Source organism: Fusarium verticillioides, chromosome 1 (genome assembly GCF_000149555.1).
Source record: "Fusarium verticillioides 7600 chromosome 1, whole genome shotgun sequence".
Taxonomy (NCBI): Eukaryota; Fungi; Ascomycota; class Sordariomycetes; order Hypocreales; family Nectriaceae; genus Fusarium; species Fusarium verticillioides.
Window position 1 is genome coordinate 4,760,055 of NC_031675.1, and position 15,374 is coordinate 4,775,428.

The window sequence follows — 15,374 nt, forward strand, 5'->3', positions numbered from 1 at the left end:
CAGGTGCAGAGACACTCACGTGACTTTTTCAAAAATCGCTGTGGCTCAGGCTCACGTGAGAAGGCGCCATGGCTGTGATCGAAAGTGGGCCATTTGAGGTTGATAAATGCCAGCCCCACTCTCCCCCCTGGCAGCCAAAGTAAACAAAAACACGCGAGATAGCCAAGTCACAGCCCACTATCACTTATCGTCGTCGCGCTTCAGGTTGGGGGTTGACTTTTGACTCGATAAAACCCAACGGCTCAATTACGCATGATGGCGCCCGCCGATGCAACTTTGCCTGCTACAAGGCGCACGCGAAGATCAATCGGTGCCCATACAGATGTTAATAAGGCGTTCGAGAAAGAAAATGCGACTGTCGACGTCACAAGCTCGTTAGCCGCGAGCCGCAAAAAGTCGAGGAGCAAGAGTTTAGGTCCTGGTGGCTTGGATGCTCTCATGAAAGCCAACGGAAACAGAAGAGCTGTGAGACATGATTATTTTTTACTCCAGAGATAAGTAATAACTAATAATTTCAGTCTCTTGCAGTCCCATCAAGAGCCCCGCGCTCAATTCTCAAACAAACCATGCCGATACCTGAAATACCGCCTATGAAGCCGAGACAACCCGATCTAATTGACTTTGGTGAACCGACAAAAGAATTTTCTACTCCGAACAGCACGGATAATAGCGGCTCCAAGATCGCTGTCAAGACAGAAGAAGAGCAGCAAGCTGCAGCTCGGGAACGAGAGGAGCGTGAGCGTCGCGATGCTCGTCGCAAATCTCTTGCAAACCGTCGCGTATCTTTTGCTGCCGAGGCAACTCTGCACACGTTTCATGAAGTTGAATTTAACCAGGACTCGACGACGTCTACCGACTCAACAAGGCGAAACTCAGCCTTTTCTAATGCCGCAACTCAGCAACAGGAACGCGACGATGAAGAGAAGAAGCAGAGACGAAGTTCTGGACTCCCGCCAGTCAATCTCCACAACTCCGAAGACGACACTGCGACGACGCTCTATAGCTCAGATTCCGAACCTGCAGATGCAGTCGAAGAGGTTGCCGATGTTGAGGTAGATGGCGACGATGATAGCAGTGAATCCGACGATGGAACGATGATGACTGTCGATGATGTGACCGGAACAACAGCTGCTTCAGATCGATCGGTAGATTCCGATGGAGAGTCATCCACATTAGATGAAGCCCTGAGACTGGCTGCGAGAAGGGCTGGCAATCAACAACTCCAAGATGATGAAGACGACGACCTTGACGAGGACGAAGAATATATCCCTATGTTTGGATGGGGCAAGGAGAACAAGAACAACATTGCCGTACAAGATCAAGAAAACTTACCGCTCCCAGCTCAGACTCAGCAAGATGAAGCAATGCAGGATATGGAGGATGCTACCGGAACCAACATGAGTATGGACATGGATATGGACATGACACGCGTAGTCGGTGGTATCATTAAACCCCAGCCTGCACAGCAGTATGACCCGGATGAGGATATGTCTATGGACGTCACTCGTGTAATAGGGGGCATCATCAAACCCCAGCCCCCACAAGAATATAATCCGGATGAGGATATGTCTATGGATGTTACGCGTGCATTTGGTGGTATTGTCAGCCAACCCCAGAGAACCAACGCTCACAATGCCGATGAAGAGGAAGAGGACACCCCAATGGAAGAGGCTACCATGGACTTCACGACCGCAATAGGTGGCATCAAACGTCCAGCGCTCGAGCAAGATGATGCGTCAGACGGCAACGAAGACATGTCGATGGAACTCACTACTGTAATGGGTGGAGTCCTGTCACAAAAGAAGCGGAAGAGTATCGCCGCTTCTCGGAGGCGTACGGTCAACCGCGCTGAAAATGAAAACGATGATGATGATGCCCCCATGGATATGACTCTTGCAGTTGGCCAGATCCTGTCAAAACCCGGGACTGACCGCCTAGAGGACAATGAGGAAGCGGATGAGGATGAGGATGAGGATGAAGGTGAAGCTACAGTGGGTATGGATATGACCACCGCCATTGGGGGTATCCTCAGTAAAGCGGCAGGTGGCTCACGGGACCTGGACAAGCGGGTTATGGAAGAGGAGGCTGATTGTGCAGATAGTCCTGATGATATACTCCAGGCCGCTATTATCAAGAATGCAGTTGACGAACAAGCTACACCAACAACACCGAACGATAAGCAGACCGAGACACCAAGCCCCGAACCCTCAAGGACTCCAAGGAGCGCTCCACGTAGCATCTCTGGTACTAAAATCTCAACTCCTCGAGTAAACTCTCGAACTTCTCACACACCTTCACCTGTAAAAGCAACAACAACAACACCGCAGTCAACCAAGGCCAGAACACCAAAATCTACCAAACTAGCTACGCCTCAGCTCGATTCAGTTGTATCGGAAAAGAATGCTACACCTCGCTCTACACAACGAAACCCTCGCTCGGCTTCGCCAAAGCGACCATCTTCCGTCAGAACGACAAGAGCTAGTTCAAGGACCCCATCGCCTGTCAAGTCCACTCCAAAGCAAGGTCTTTTCCAGGATAGTTTTAGGAACAGCAACCGAACTCCGACAATTATACTTACACCCCAACGAAGCTTGTCAGGAATTGGGGCTGACCGGGCCGGACTTGGATCCCCACAGGTCGCTGCGCTTTTCGATCGACGAGGCTCCATTGGTGATACGGCTACGAATTTCGTGCCGGGAAAGCGTGGCGTCATGTTTGAAGACCCTAAGGAGCTGACACAAGAGATTGACCGTGAGGTACAGGAGGAAGAAGATAAAGAAAACCGCAGAAAAATTCTTGAGAGGGAAGCCGACGGCGCCGAAGCCACACTTAACCTACGAGAAATGATTGACAGCCTCAGTCCTAAGCGTAAGCCGCTCAGGGGTCGTAAGAGTCTTCATGTAGGAAGTGCCAAAGGTCTTCTCGGCAAGCGACCCAACGAACTCGACGACGATGAGGGTGAACCAGAAGATAACGATGGTGTCAAAAGACTCAGAGGTCACCAAGGAAGCCCAGTCAAGAACGTCAGACTTCAGCAACCGCCCTCCAAAGAGGAGACGACGGGAAGATTGAATTATTCGTTCCGACAAAGCCTGCAACCAAACACTGCTACACCGACCTTGTCCTCACCAGAGAAGCTCGATGCAGCAACTACGCCAAGGCACCAGGGTAGATTCAAGGAGGTCGAAGATGATAGGGCTGGGCACCAGGTGAATTTCGATGAAACCCCAATCAGAGATGCGGAGCAGCTGGAGGAGGAAGTAGAGGCAGAGGCCGACCAGGACGGAGACAGAATTCATCTTCAGGATTTCCTAAACATGACCTCCATTCGCTTCATGGAGCTGACAACAACCAAGCGTCGTCACACGCAAGCGCCTGGAACCCTCGACAACGGATTCCTTGATGATGGTGAAGAGGACCTTTCCCTCGAACGTTGTGTTGTCGCTGGAGCTTGCACAGTGCCGATGCTTGAACTCTACCAGCACTCATGCCGTGAGCTGAAGAAGTATATATCGGAAGGCCGACGAATCGTGAAGGAAATTGAGACCGACACCTTTGAGGAGAACCCGCCTCTGTTCAAGGAGTATATGGCAGCCACACCTGAGATCAAGACTCTAATGGACAAGCAGTTTATGAATGTCAAGAACCACGCTCGCTTGTTAAGCAAAGCCATGTGGTATGAGTGGCGAATGAAACTTCAAGAGGGATTGAAAGAAGGTCTTTCAGGAATTGACGATGGTATGGAAACCGACAAGGAGCTTCTGAATAAGCAGAAGAGTCTCCTTGATTCCGTGCTACCCCCGATTGTGGCTCGCTACAAGTCGCTACTAGAGGAAAGAAATAATCTCGAGGAGATCGCTCGGGAGCTTGCTGACTGTGACCCTGCCGATCTCGAGGCTGCCCGCGACGAGCTGGTGTCTCTTGACGAGGATGTCGAATACAAGAAGAAGCGCATCGCAGAGCTAAGGGAGCAGTTTCAAGCATCAGAAGTTGAAGTCGAGGACTTGATCACGCAGAAGCAGAATTGCGTCGATGAAATCGCAGAGTCCGAGAAGATACGAGAGGAATGTCGTGGCTGGACGAGCACAGAGGTCAATAGTCTTAAGGGTAAGTCTCGATAAATCTGCTCTAAAGTTGTGACTAACACAGTCTTAGCTCGAGTTGATTCCATCGAGAAGCAATATGGCTGGTCAGTGACTGGCATATCTGGAACTGTCCTATCGATGGCCTACAGGCGTGAGATCGAGATCGTTTTTGATATCGCCGCGTTCCAGGAGCATCAACCGAACTCGAGAATTGATCTCTGGTATATCGCTGATAACCGAGAGCAGAATGCACTTCCCAAGACGACAGAGAAGGAGTTCTTCTTACAGAGTATTCGAGATTACGTTCGTGCGCTTCCTCATAGCCGCACTGAGGTTGCCCACCTCCTAAAAAGTGTCCAAAATGCCTGGGACAAGGCAAACCTCGTCTCTTCGCAACTTGTCCGACTGAACGCTACCTTTCCCACGGCAGTAGAGAAAACATCCGACTCAAGCATAGCCATCACAACATCTCTGCTGCTCGTGCCTCTCGAGACACGCCTCGAAATCAAGCTGGGTCTCCAAGGTCAAAGCAGCGCCGAAGCACTCAACGTGGTGATTGCACCTGATGCCAAGGTGCTGTATGGTGAACACTTTAACGTACTCAAAGTGACTGAATTTCTAACCACACGGATTGGCAAGTTTGTTGGGGCTGGACAAGAGCAGTGGAGTGACGTGATGGTTGAATTGCACAGAAGACTGATTGCGAGAGGTCGCAAGGCAGGATAGTGCATACAAACCAGTATAATGAGTGACGATGGGACCGGGTATTGGAGCATTTGGGAACAAATCACTGGCGTTGTTTGGACACAGATACCTAGGTTTGCGTTTGTCTTTGTCTATAGCAGTGCTTTGTGGCACTGCTCCATTGGCCGATGTTCAACAACAAAGGCTTGCGCGGAAATAAAGAATATCTATTCATTAACCATTATCTTGTGTTTGTCCATGACTGCGTAAGCATGAAGACCTTTTGACGGAATGGATATGATACAATAAGGCTGAACTTGAAGGCATCCTAGACATTGTTTTGGTGGCCCTATGCTAACAAAGCCATCTCTTCATTGCCGATACCTATTTATGCGTCTTGGGCAGGATCCGTGAACACATCTCAGGAATGGAAAGGGATTTCACTCTTGTTGTCACTGTTCGCCAGTGCTTGCTTGTTCAGTGACTCTTTTGTGGTTGAACACTGCTAGCATCTGGCCTGGTCACTTTCAAGGATTTTATTCACAACAAAAGAATATTGGGAGACAATAAATTCGCCAAATAACTATATGTCTCTCAAAACTCTGCTTCTTGAAAAGATTTCTTCAGTACTATATGATAAACCATCACCCACGCATCATTATCAAGTGAGTTCCAAGAATCTTTCGCTCACTTATATACACATCCACAATATCATTCATGCGCTCCGGATACGATATTATACTCTATACTTACTACCGTAGACGAAATCACCACGAATCAAGGGAACTAACATTTGCGACTTCTTAGCCACTCCCTCAACACGAATCAACAACATGGCACACGAATTAGATCCCAGCTGGCTCTGGGGTTGGTTGTGGGATTCTATTTTCACCATCGACGAGCCTTTCGACAACAAATACTACATAATTGCATTCGCCACCATCTACGTTCTTTACAAGGCCCTCAAGGCGATGGGTAACGTCCTTGTGCCCACCACAATCCTTCTCGGCAACTGTCTTGTCAGCTTGGCCGTACTGATCCTTTCCGTCCTCAAGTTATTCATTTTGGTTCTTATTCCAAAGGTATTTCGATACGGATTCGAAAGGCCCATAGGACCATTCTTTTCCACCATGTGGAATGTATGGGAGTATCTTGCGATTCCAAGCATCCTTACACACCTTGCCATGATCAGATTCAGGGCTAGCCAAGCAAAAGAAATGTTGAGGGTATATCTCAATTCTACACGAGACGAGCTATACGAGATCACGGGCACTGAATTTAAATACCCTGACCTACCAGGCGGAGACATAACCGGCATCCAGCCCAGCGATACTGGTGCAAAACGGTGGATGAGACAGCTGGTCGAGGAGGACAATATCAGGAGACAAGCTCAAGTCCTCGACGAGCAGAATCGGATTGCCGAAGCAGAAAACCAGAGAATGGGAATCGAGAAGGAGAGGCAGAAGCTCGAGAATGAGAGGACTGGCTTAGTCTGGGAGGGCCTTCAATCAAGAGGGCCAGCAAACAGCCAACACATCCGAGAAATGGCTCGCCTGAGGCTGCTTGCTCCTCCCAGATCTGCTGAGGCGACATTAGCTGGAAGCTTTAGAGCCACTGACCCTGTATCTCTGCCCCCTGTCCATGAGCCCGCTCCGGTAAATTCAACTGTTCCGGTAACCTCAACTATATCGGGACCTTTAACCATACTGGAACCTGTAACTATACTTGGACCTGTCACTGTACTGGAACCTTCAACTGCACCGGTATCTCCAACTACACCGGTACCTTCTCTTGCACCGGCTCCCCCAGCCCCTCATCCTCCCCCAGCTCCGGCTCCTGCTGACACACGACCTATTCCAAGAGGCCAAGACATCAAAAAAGCCTGGGAAGAAGGATGGTACAGCACCCTGGGACCGAGACGGACCGTAGTCAAGAATGCGAGCACACAAACGGAGCCAACAGATCTTGCTAGCCATGACATGAAGCACAAGCCCTTAGAGCTGGCACCCCAAACGTACGCCAGTCGGGGCGTACAGACTCACTTGGTAGACTCTCCTATCCAGGAAGAGCCCGAGCCCCCAGTCGTTATACCAGAGCTTCCAATCCCAGAGCTGAGTTCAGATCCAGCTTCGTCTGAGGACACGGACACACAGACGTCTCTCGATAAGGGGAAGGCTCTCGAGGGACCCCAGCCAAGCATCTACGCCAACTTGGTCACTATTCATGGCAGCAGAGCTGAGGACGAAGTGGTGGAGCCAGAATACTTTGGTGTATCCTCATCTTTTCCCGCCACTATCACACTTCCTGACTCCCCTGAGCCTACGACTAATGCGGAACCCGAGCCCACACAGACTCATGCAACCGGCCTCGACCGTCCCATCGCTATCCACTCATCTATTCGAGGTTTCGTGAAGTCTACGATACATTCAAGACTGTCTGCTGCAGGGACTTCGAGGCGAAATGAACCGGGGCCCAAGTCCTCTATGGGCGGCACAAAGGCAAAGGAGTGTAAGAGCATACATCAGCAATCACGAAGGGGTGTTCCTACTAGAGGTATCACCCAGACTAAGGATAAAAAGTATGAAGACAAGAAGGAGAAAATGTGCGAGATGTCCGTGGGGCTGTTGGACCGACAGCCTACTAGTTCATTCAAGTCTCTGGAGACTCAGCAAGCCATTGATACTACGACCACTTCCGCCAACGTCCCTATTCACTCCACACCCATCTCGAATGACGACTCGAAACACGATGCTCAAGGAAGCCCTGTCGTTAGACATCCAATTACCCCTGAGCTTCCTTTGACAAAGACTACTGAGCCTGCTACCCCAGAGAGTACATCTGTCTCTAATCTTTTGACTAGCGACCCCGTAAGTATAGCATCGGGAGCCCAAGACGGCCAAAGCGAAGTCTCTCTTCAGGCCTCCCCAGAGCCCTTTTCAAGCGTCGTATCCGCCGAGAATGAGCCTTCCACGGGATACCAATTTACTACTGTATACCCAAGCACTGAGAGGAACCAACAGGCTTTGACTGAAGCTTTTATTAAAGCTTGTGAAAATGCCGATAAAAAGACACCACTGCTCAAAGTCAATGAAGATGGGACAACTTTGCCCCCGGCTTCGACTTCGCTCCTTTCAAACACGCTGAGCCACTCTAAATCTGAAGGAACAACTATAGGGCAGCAATCCAGCTCTCCTGGTCCTGGCTCCATTCCCATGCTTCGGGGAAGCGAAGACATAGAGACTTCGCTCGATGAGATAATCGCAGCATCTACCCTGCATGAATACAACGAATCTGACGAAGATATATATGAAGATAGCCTCGATGGCTATAATGTTGCCGACAACCAACAAGAGGGCTTGAACGGAGGACCAGAAACACCAGTCGCAAGAGCCAATCCTCAGGACAGTGACGAAGAGATGGGGAGTTCCGAGTCTGGTGCCGCCGGTGATCCTGGTGTAGGTATACTGGAGGAGCAGACCCTCCTAACATCTACAACGGGTGACGCTCAAATGACCGATGTATGGCGACCAAATGAAGAGGAAAGGAAAAGAATAGGAGATGCAGCTCAAGAACTGCTCAATGACCTCATGGACCAAGATGGAGACTCCTCAGAAGACACAAACCAGAAAGACAGCTGTCAACGAGCCCAATGAGAGAGATAGTAAACGAAGATACTGCTATGCAGGATATGCAGTCGTTTGCACCGCCGCCCGACGTTGACATCTCGTTTCAACAACCAGAGGCCCCGAGTACCAAGATAGGGATGACTGACTCGGAGCAAGAAGAGCTTGTAGAGCAGCTCATAGACGAGTTCAAGGACGACAAGCAGACAGACAAAGACAAGTTCTACGCTCAAACTCCCACGGACAACAATCCTCCTGATCCAGTAAAAGAAGCCACAGCTGAACAGCTCGCTACCCGAAAGATTGCGAAACCGAAGTCGCGAGCACACAAGAACACTCCCGCGGTCCAATTAACCCTTGAGTCAGTGCCGCAAAGGGAACCTCATGCACAGCCAGAAACATTACAACAAACGCGCTCCCCGGTCAATGAAGACAGCGGAAATGATACAGCGAAGGCGGACTTGGCGGCTCGCTGCCTATTAGCCCTCGCAGGTGCTGGGGGTATTGCTGCTGGGAATGGTGCTTCAAACCAGGCAGTTTCTCCTTCAGGCAAAGAGTCTGTTCATAAGAATACTGAAGCTCAACAGACTGATGCGGATATAACAAACAGTCAGAAAGCTAACACTCCTGAGACTAACGCGCAGGAGTCATCCATCAGTGATCATGAGGTCGAAAGACCAACGGCAACGACCCTACCAGAGGAACAGCCTAAACCAAACTCACAACAACCTCAAAGTGTCCCTTCATCTATCTTGCCAGCTGAAAGCCAGCCCTCACCTGTTCAGTCAGCGCCCACTCAAATACCGCCAGACCAACAATCACCAGCAGCCGCAAGCACAGCCGCAGCTCAGCAATATACTACTACCGCCAAAACACCACCCACCGTAGCGGGCTCCAGCAATACGCAACAACAGTCGAATATTGCTCCCATGATTGTAGGTGGACTGGCACTTCCAGGGGGCAACCCAACGCTTTATAACCCAACAGCAACAGCCAGCCCAGCACCTAAGAAATCTGGCCCTAGCCCCAAGGAGATTGCAGAGTTCAACAGGAAAGAACAGGCACGACTGAAGCAGCGAAGAAAGAATAAGCCACCACCCAGTGCCCTGCGGCCGCCGAGACGGCCTGGTCCAGCTCCATCGACACCTCACAGACCGCAGAAGAGTCCAAACTCTGCCACTCAAGGGCGGTCGCCACCACTAACGGCTACCGATGAGTTCGATGAGAATAAGAAGCTTGAGATGGAGGTGACGTTTGGTACCCAAGGTTCTCATAAAAAGAAACAAGGCCTCCAACTTATCGACATCAAGGACGTCCCGGATCATCTCAGAGCTCAGATACAGGAACATGATGCGGAAGAAGCCTAGAAAAAGAAGAAGACGAAGACGAAGGAGAACAAGACACTATGAAACCTACACTAAGCAAAAGTTTGCTTGCTAAAGAGTCTTCGGGTACAAATAGATGTGCGTGATAGGATGAACTTGTTCTATTTAGGCAGTATGAACAAGCCAGTATGATTAGGTTCCTGAAAAACACGGCACACATACAACACCACCGTACCAATTTTGAAATCCAGTCTGATTTGTATTCTGTGGATGATCGCAATATTGCATATTTATCTAAGACTCTGTATAAATGCCTATCTATTGGTTCGCTGATCTTTGTACTACGAGCCTTCAGGCGTAGGTGGATACGGAAGACGGATTCCTCAAAAGGGTTCGGCCAAACTGACATAGAATCTGTCCCAGATCTCTGGTTTAGGTTACTATTAGACATAAAGCCTATATCATGAAGGCATCAGATGTTTTGAATGTAGTTTATTGCTCCACTGGATCAACCATCCAGACGGGAGTTGCTAAATCACGATAACAATGCTACCCAAACTCCAATCCCGAGCAGTCTATTCTGCTCAGAACACTCTACGTGAGTCTGTCTGCTTAGCAGCATCCCTCATCGCAGGCGCAGAGACCACAGCAGATCTCACAGCCAGCCTCCTCACCACCACGCATGGTCATATCAGGCTGAGGCTCAGCGCTCTTGATACGTGTTAGTATGTGAAGGATGGAGCCTTGCGTGCTATACAACTTACAGGCTGCTGTGTGACGATGTCTCCGTTATCAGAGGTCATGGGGGCTTGCTGAGTGGGTTCCATGGCGGCGGGCATCTTGAATGATTCGAGGGAGATGGAGTGATGGATCTGGATAAGAAGAGGAAAGGTAGTGAGTAGGTGATGAAGGAGATTTGTTTGTTTATTAGTGCTGTCTGTGTATTGTATTGTTCAAGTCAGTAATCCCACAGCTAGGAACGAGCTCTTAAGTACCCTCAGCCAACTGAGAGGCCTCTCTGTTCACTGAAACTCAGCCACTCGGTCCCAGCAGCTCCTGTCTTTGTCTACATTCTTGATTGGCCTCACCGTATGATTCCTGTTAGTTCAGCTTTGACCAGAGACTTCTGTGACGTACGCTTGAGATGCCGAGTAGCCGTCCAGGCCTGAGATATTGTCTACGGGAGCAGCCGTAGGGAGAGTGTTCTGGCCAGGGTCCGTACTATTAAGGATACTATGTATAAGACGTACGGCAAACTGACGCCGAGTATGGTTTCGTCCAGGCACGCCATTCGCCAATGATAGGGTTCAAGGCCGTCAGCAAGCCATTAACCGGCACGGTCACTGCCGAAAGATGCGGTGCCGAACTTCCGGAACGCCCGCATTCCACATTTATGCAAGCCTCAAAAGCTTGAATAGGCAATACGACAAACAGGGATAGATACTAAGAGAGACGCAGACAAAACATCACGCAAGTCATAACTAAGCCACCGAGGGTCCGAGGCGGAGGACAACAGATAAGAATACTAATAGGCACGTGGATTCTTCAGGCCACTAATAAATAAGGTGTGATAGCTAAAATGAAATGTAAAGGGTGAAACGAATAACCAAAACCACAAGCTTAAGGTAATGGTTTCAGAGAGCCCGTCTGAATTTACTATTGGAGCCGCTAGTAATGTAGAAGCAGATTAAAGGCTGCAACACATCAATTGTCAGATTTGAAAAGCGTTCCGTGTGACCCCCCATCAGAGTCAATAGTCAATAACCAAATCAAATGTCAAGTTATCCATCCTTACATAGGGTTAGCATAAACGACGCGTATTAGAGTGTAGCACTGTAGCAATCACTGATGCCCTTCACAAAATGCAACTCGAGAGCAGCATAAGACGGGTAACAAATCGATTCTTCTCGACTCTTCGTTCCCCCTGCAGCTCATTCCATTGTCATTTCCAGACCCGAGTGCCTTACTTTTGTTCTTTATTTTGTTTTGTTCAGTACTTTGAGAGCCTGGCAGCCTTGAAACGACTGACTGGCTCTCGTCCACCATCTTGCTCCTCCAAAGGTTGGATCGGAGATTCATCTTCCTTGAGGAACCCACCTTCTCGTTGGATGAACTTCTTTCGAAGCTTGTGGTGCTCATCAGCGACCTCTTGATATATCAACTCATCATCGAATTCATCCGGTGGGTGGGGAGCAGCGCGTATGGATTCGCGCTCAACTAATGTGTCAGCGAGTGTTGTTCCTTCAGGACCCGTAGGTGCCGTGGGCCTGTCTTGATCTAAGAACTTTGCACGGACATCAAGAGGGCCCGGTGGAACAGTATCTCTGGCCTTCTTGAATCTCGATGGTTTGCGCGTCGACTTGACTTCAGATGTATCGGGAGCCTTGGCGGTGCTAGAGCGCTCAACAATTTTGTCGCTCAATGGTTCCACAATGGGTTCCTTTTCCTTCATAGGAGCTTCTCTCGCTGGAAGGACAGGAGGCTCATTCTCTGGTGCGATATCCAGATTGGAAGCAAAGCGAACGCCCTTCTTGCCGTTGAGTTGTTCTGGTTGCTTTTCTTTGATGTTTGACTTGACGGGCGCAGGTTTTGAGGCTGATGATGATGTTGTTACCGAGGCTGGCTTGACCACGATACGGCCAATGCCTTCTTCGTCATCCGAACTCGCGTCACCATCCCTATCTTCTGGCTGCTCCGTGAAGCGAGATTTGATGCCCAGTTTCTTCTCCAATTCTAGCATTCTTTGACGGTAATCATCCGTCACAACGCGGCCAGTATACCGACCATACTTGTCTTCCTGGCCGTCATCATCACCCTCAAAACCTTCATCACTGTCCTCATATTCGTAGTCATCGCTGTCTCCCTCCTCGAGCTGCAGCTCGGCGACAACAGCACCAACTTCTCCCGAGTATTCAAGCATCTGCCGCCGCAACTCCGCATCCTCTTCATCCTCATCCTCGGGGATGTACGCTTGCTCGCTGCTGATCTTCTCCTGCTCCTTGGCATGGTTCATGATCTCTTCAACACGCTTAGCATTCCGCGAGACTTGGGGCATTGGGCCGTCTTGCATTTTAGTATCTGCAGCAAACACCACCCCTTTAGTGGCGGATGGTGCTAGAGTCGTGGATTCAAGCTCTATATGTTGCGAGGGATTTTCTTGGGAGTGTTCCGCTTCCTTTTGTCTAGGGCTCTCGGCCTTTGAGACTGAGTTGCTATCTTCGAGATCGTCGATACCGGCCTTCTGAAGGGCATCTTGAATCTGAGGTAAGGCCGTATCAGGTTGGTTAAGCTTGTAAGAGATAACGTTGTCGTCATCGTCAAGCTGCTCGATAATTTCCGTAATAGGCAGGCCGTCGTCTTCAGTAAAGTCGGGTTGACTTTCATCAAGCTTGGTCTCAGCAGCGCTGATTTGATTTCGCAGCGATGCGATATTCGCGGTAACGTAATCGATGCGACGGTCAAGAATGTTCAGAATCTGTTCACCAGATCGATGTGTCCTCTCACCAAAGATCTCATCGAGTTCACGATCTTTCAGCAGCTCTCCTTCGAATCCGGCATGAATAGCCTTAAGCTCCGTCTCGCCATTCTTGCAAACGGCTTCAACCTCTTCTTTGAGCATCTCATACTCAACATGCCAGGTCTGCCAATGCTTCAGGGCATTCTGCAGCTTGCTAAGATCATCTTCCAGTTGCCTCTGTTGCTCATCAAAGTCCAAGAGCTCTGGCATTTTTTCTAATCCGGTGCAACTTTTATGACGCTGCGATAGAAGGAGATAGAAGAGGAAGAAAGTTTGTGAGTCGTTGAAGTCATGATGAATGGTCCAGCCTCTCCACTAAGAAAAAAAAGTTGGGGAACCAGCCTTTGAAGATTGACGGGCTAACTTCGGCTATCAATCTGGCTAGTATTTTGCTGTCGACGTAGGCCCACAATAACATCCGCCCACCAATTCAAAATAACGATCGATAACGACCTGGCGATCTCAGCCTTAGCGTTATGCACGCCCTTCAGGTCAAAAGGCTTTAATCGCGGGGTGCACCATGATACTAAGGAGGCGAACTTCACGCTGTCTGTTATGGCATTAACAGATAACTCTATCTTTGGTCACGAATTCTGATAGAGCATCAACATGTTCAAATGTGGGCAAATATGTAATCCATCGGCCTGAATCCCTCCGACCAACTTTGTTGTTACATGCCAGATGCACTTCCATATATCCAAGGAATTATAAGACGACGTATGGCGGCACCTGCCTATTGAGTTATCCCCACAATCAGAGGTCGCCGTATAAAAGCAGCAGGTCTTTCGCCTCGGGCTGACGTGCAACTTCGTTCACTATCCACTGGTCGCCGACAGAACAGTCTTTACTACCTACACATCTAAGCCTACCTGCAACTTTCTGAGCCATGGCCGAAGGTATTGAAAGTAAGACCCTTGAAGCCAAGTGCTATTGTGGCTCTGTCCATTATACAATCGATGTACCGGTTTCGAAACTACCTCTACTCACACATCTCTGCCATTGCAGTCTCTGCAGGTATGGCTCTGGTGCGCCATGCATCTTCCATGCTCCGCTGCCGGATGGAGTGAAGCCCAAGTTCGTGGAACCATCCTCCAGAAGCAATATGACCCGCTACGCGATCGGGAAGAAGATCGGAACATGGAACTTCTGCTCAACGTGTGGTTGCCACATTGCTTCAACTGGGCCGCCTGAGAACGAGTTCTGGACAGTTGCTTCATCAATATTCGTCAACGCTTCAGACTTCTTTGATGTCCGGAAGCACATCTTCAGCAACTCGACAAAGGACAGGGGCATCGCCGGGGCTCTGACACATACGAGCGGAAAGGAGTTCATGGACTGGAACCCTCCTGACGGTAGCCCCGGGGCAAATATAGTTGAATCTCACATGGAAGTTGGGGATGACGGGGAGGAGCGTCTTCGTGTGGAATGCGAGTGTAAAGGCATCTCTTTCACTATTCCCCGGCCGAGCCAAAAGATCAAGGAGGACAAATTCTATTCGCAATTCGTTTCGCATAGAGATGATACCAAATGGCTCGCGACTTTTGACGCATGTGATGATTGTCGGCTTCACAATGGGACTAACGTTGTGGGATGGACATTTATCCCATTATCCATATGCGAACCCCGTATCGAAGACGATCTACTCATTGGGAGCGCCAAGACGTTCAAATCGTCGGAAGATGTGGTCAGATCCTTCTGCGGTACTTGCGGTGCAACCATTTTCTTTTCTCACGCTTGTCGAAGGCCGTCTGAGGACCATCAGGTTGTCGACTTGGCTACAGGTATCATCCGAGCGCCCGAAGGTGTCATGGCAGAGAAGTGGCTCACTTGGCGAGCAAGGTTGGCATGGGCTGATAGCGGAAAGAGATTCGATAGCGGCTTCACTGAAGCACTGCAAGAAGGCATGAACAAGTGGGTGTTGAAGAGAGAAGGTGTTATTGAGGATTACAATATCGGTTGATGGCTCCGATACTCGGAGGTTTCCCCGAAGGACAATGCATGTTAGCCTTGGGGTTGCCAGGTGTTTGTTGGCGCAGCGACAATGATTCATAACTGCATAGTTGAGGTTCAAATGTCAGAATAATATCAAATAAGTATTCCTCTATTTGCTGAAGAATTTTATATGAGCTTACTTTGGCCA

At 49.5% G+C, this 15,374-nt stretch overlaps 6 protein-coding genes across 6 annotated transcripts; 4 read left to right on the top strand and 2 right to left on the bottom strand.

Annotated features, from left to right (window-relative positions):
- The first annotated feature begins 152 nt into the window (after window positions 1–152).
- Window positions 153–5,027, top strand: FVEG_00513 (hypothetical protein). The gene is made up of 3 exons (XM_018887014.1): window positions 153–465; window positions 519–4,107; window positions 4,156–5,027. Exons 1-3 carry the CDS (start codon window positions 253–255, stop codon window positions 4,809–4,811), a joined length of 4,458 nt encoding a protein of 1,485 aa, XP_018742712.1. The 5' UTR covers window positions 153–252; the 3' UTR covers window positions 4,812–5,027.
- A 575-nt stretch (window positions 5,028–5,602) lies between these two features.
- On the top strand, window positions 5,603–8,422 carry FVEG_00512 (hypothetical protein; the record flags this gene model as incomplete). Its single annotated transcript, XM_018887013.1, has 1 exon — window positions 5,603–8,422. The coding sequence occupies one exon, from the start codon at window positions 5,603–5,605 to the stop codon at window positions 8,420–8,422; it is 2,820 nt and encodes a 939-aa protein (XP_018742711.1).
- A 26-nt stretch (window positions 8,423–8,448) lies between these two features.
- On the top strand, window positions 8,449–9,759 carry FVEG_00511 (hypothetical protein; the record flags this gene model as incomplete). The annotated part of the gene is made up of 1 exon (XM_018887012.1): window positions 8,449–9,759. One exon carries the CDS (start codon window positions 8,449–8,451, stop codon window positions 9,757–9,759), a length of 1,311 nt encoding a protein of 436 aa, XP_018742710.1.
- Window positions 9,760–9,861: 102 nt separating this feature from the next.
- On the bottom strand, window positions 9,862–11,023 carry FVEG_00510 (hypothetical protein). The gene is made up of 3 exons (XM_018887011.1): window positions 10,855–11,023; window positions 10,482–10,800; window positions 9,862–10,428 (listed from the first exon to the last, which is right to left on the bottom strand). The coding sequence occupies exons 2-3, from the start codon at window positions 10,554–10,556 to the stop codon at window positions 10,330–10,332; spliced, it is 174 nt and encodes a 57-aa protein (XP_018742709.1). The 5' UTR covers window positions 10,557–10,800; window positions 10,855–11,023; the 3' UTR covers window positions 9,862–10,329.
- Window positions 11,024–11,220: 197 nt separating this feature from the next.
- FVEG_00509 (hypothetical protein) lies at window positions 11,221–13,591 on the bottom strand. The gene has a single exon (XM_018887010.1). The coding sequence runs from the start codon at window positions 13,442–13,444 to the stop codon at window positions 11,708–11,710; it is 1,737 nt and encodes a 578-aa protein (XP_018742708.1). The 5' UTR covers window positions 13,445–13,591; the 3' UTR covers window positions 11,221–11,707.
- A 529-nt stretch (window positions 13,592–14,120) lies between these two features.
- On the top strand, window positions 14,121–15,194 carry FVEG_00508 (hypothetical protein; the record flags this gene model as incomplete). Its single annotated transcript, XM_018887009.1, has 1 exon — window positions 14,121–15,194. One exon carries the CDS (start codon window positions 14,121–14,123, stop codon window positions 15,192–15,194), a length of 1,074 nt encoding a protein of 357 aa, XP_018742707.1.
- Between the last annotated feature and the right edge of the window lie 180 nt (window positions 15,195–15,374).

Excerpts from the sequence above, each read along its gene's own strand:
- FVEG_00513 (XM_018887014.1), top strand. The coding sequence starts at position 253 with ATGATGGCGCCCGCCGATGCAACTTTGCCTGCTACAAGGCGCACGCGA. Across the intron at positions 466-518 it reads CCAACGGAAACAGAAGAGCT|TCTCTTGCAGTCCCATCAAG; the intron begins GTGAGACATGAT and ends TAATAATTTCAG. Across the intron at positions 4,108-4,155 it reads AGAGGTCAATAGTCTTAAGG|CTCGAGTTGATTCCATCGAG; the intron begins GTAAGTCTCGAT and ends ACACAGTCTTAG.
- FVEG_00510 (XM_018887011.1), bottom strand. The coding sequence starts at position 10,556 with ATGCCCGCCGCCATGGAACCCACTCAGCAAGCCCCCATGACCTCTGAT. Across the intron at positions 10,429-10,481 it reads ACATCGTCACACAGCAGCCT|AGCGCTGAGCCTCAGCCTGA; the intron begins GTAAGTTGTATA and ends ACACGTATCAAG.
- FVEG_00509 (XM_018887010.1), bottom strand. The coding sequence starts at position 13,444 with ATGCCAGAGCTCTTGGACTTTGATGAGCAACAGAGGCAACTGGAAGAT.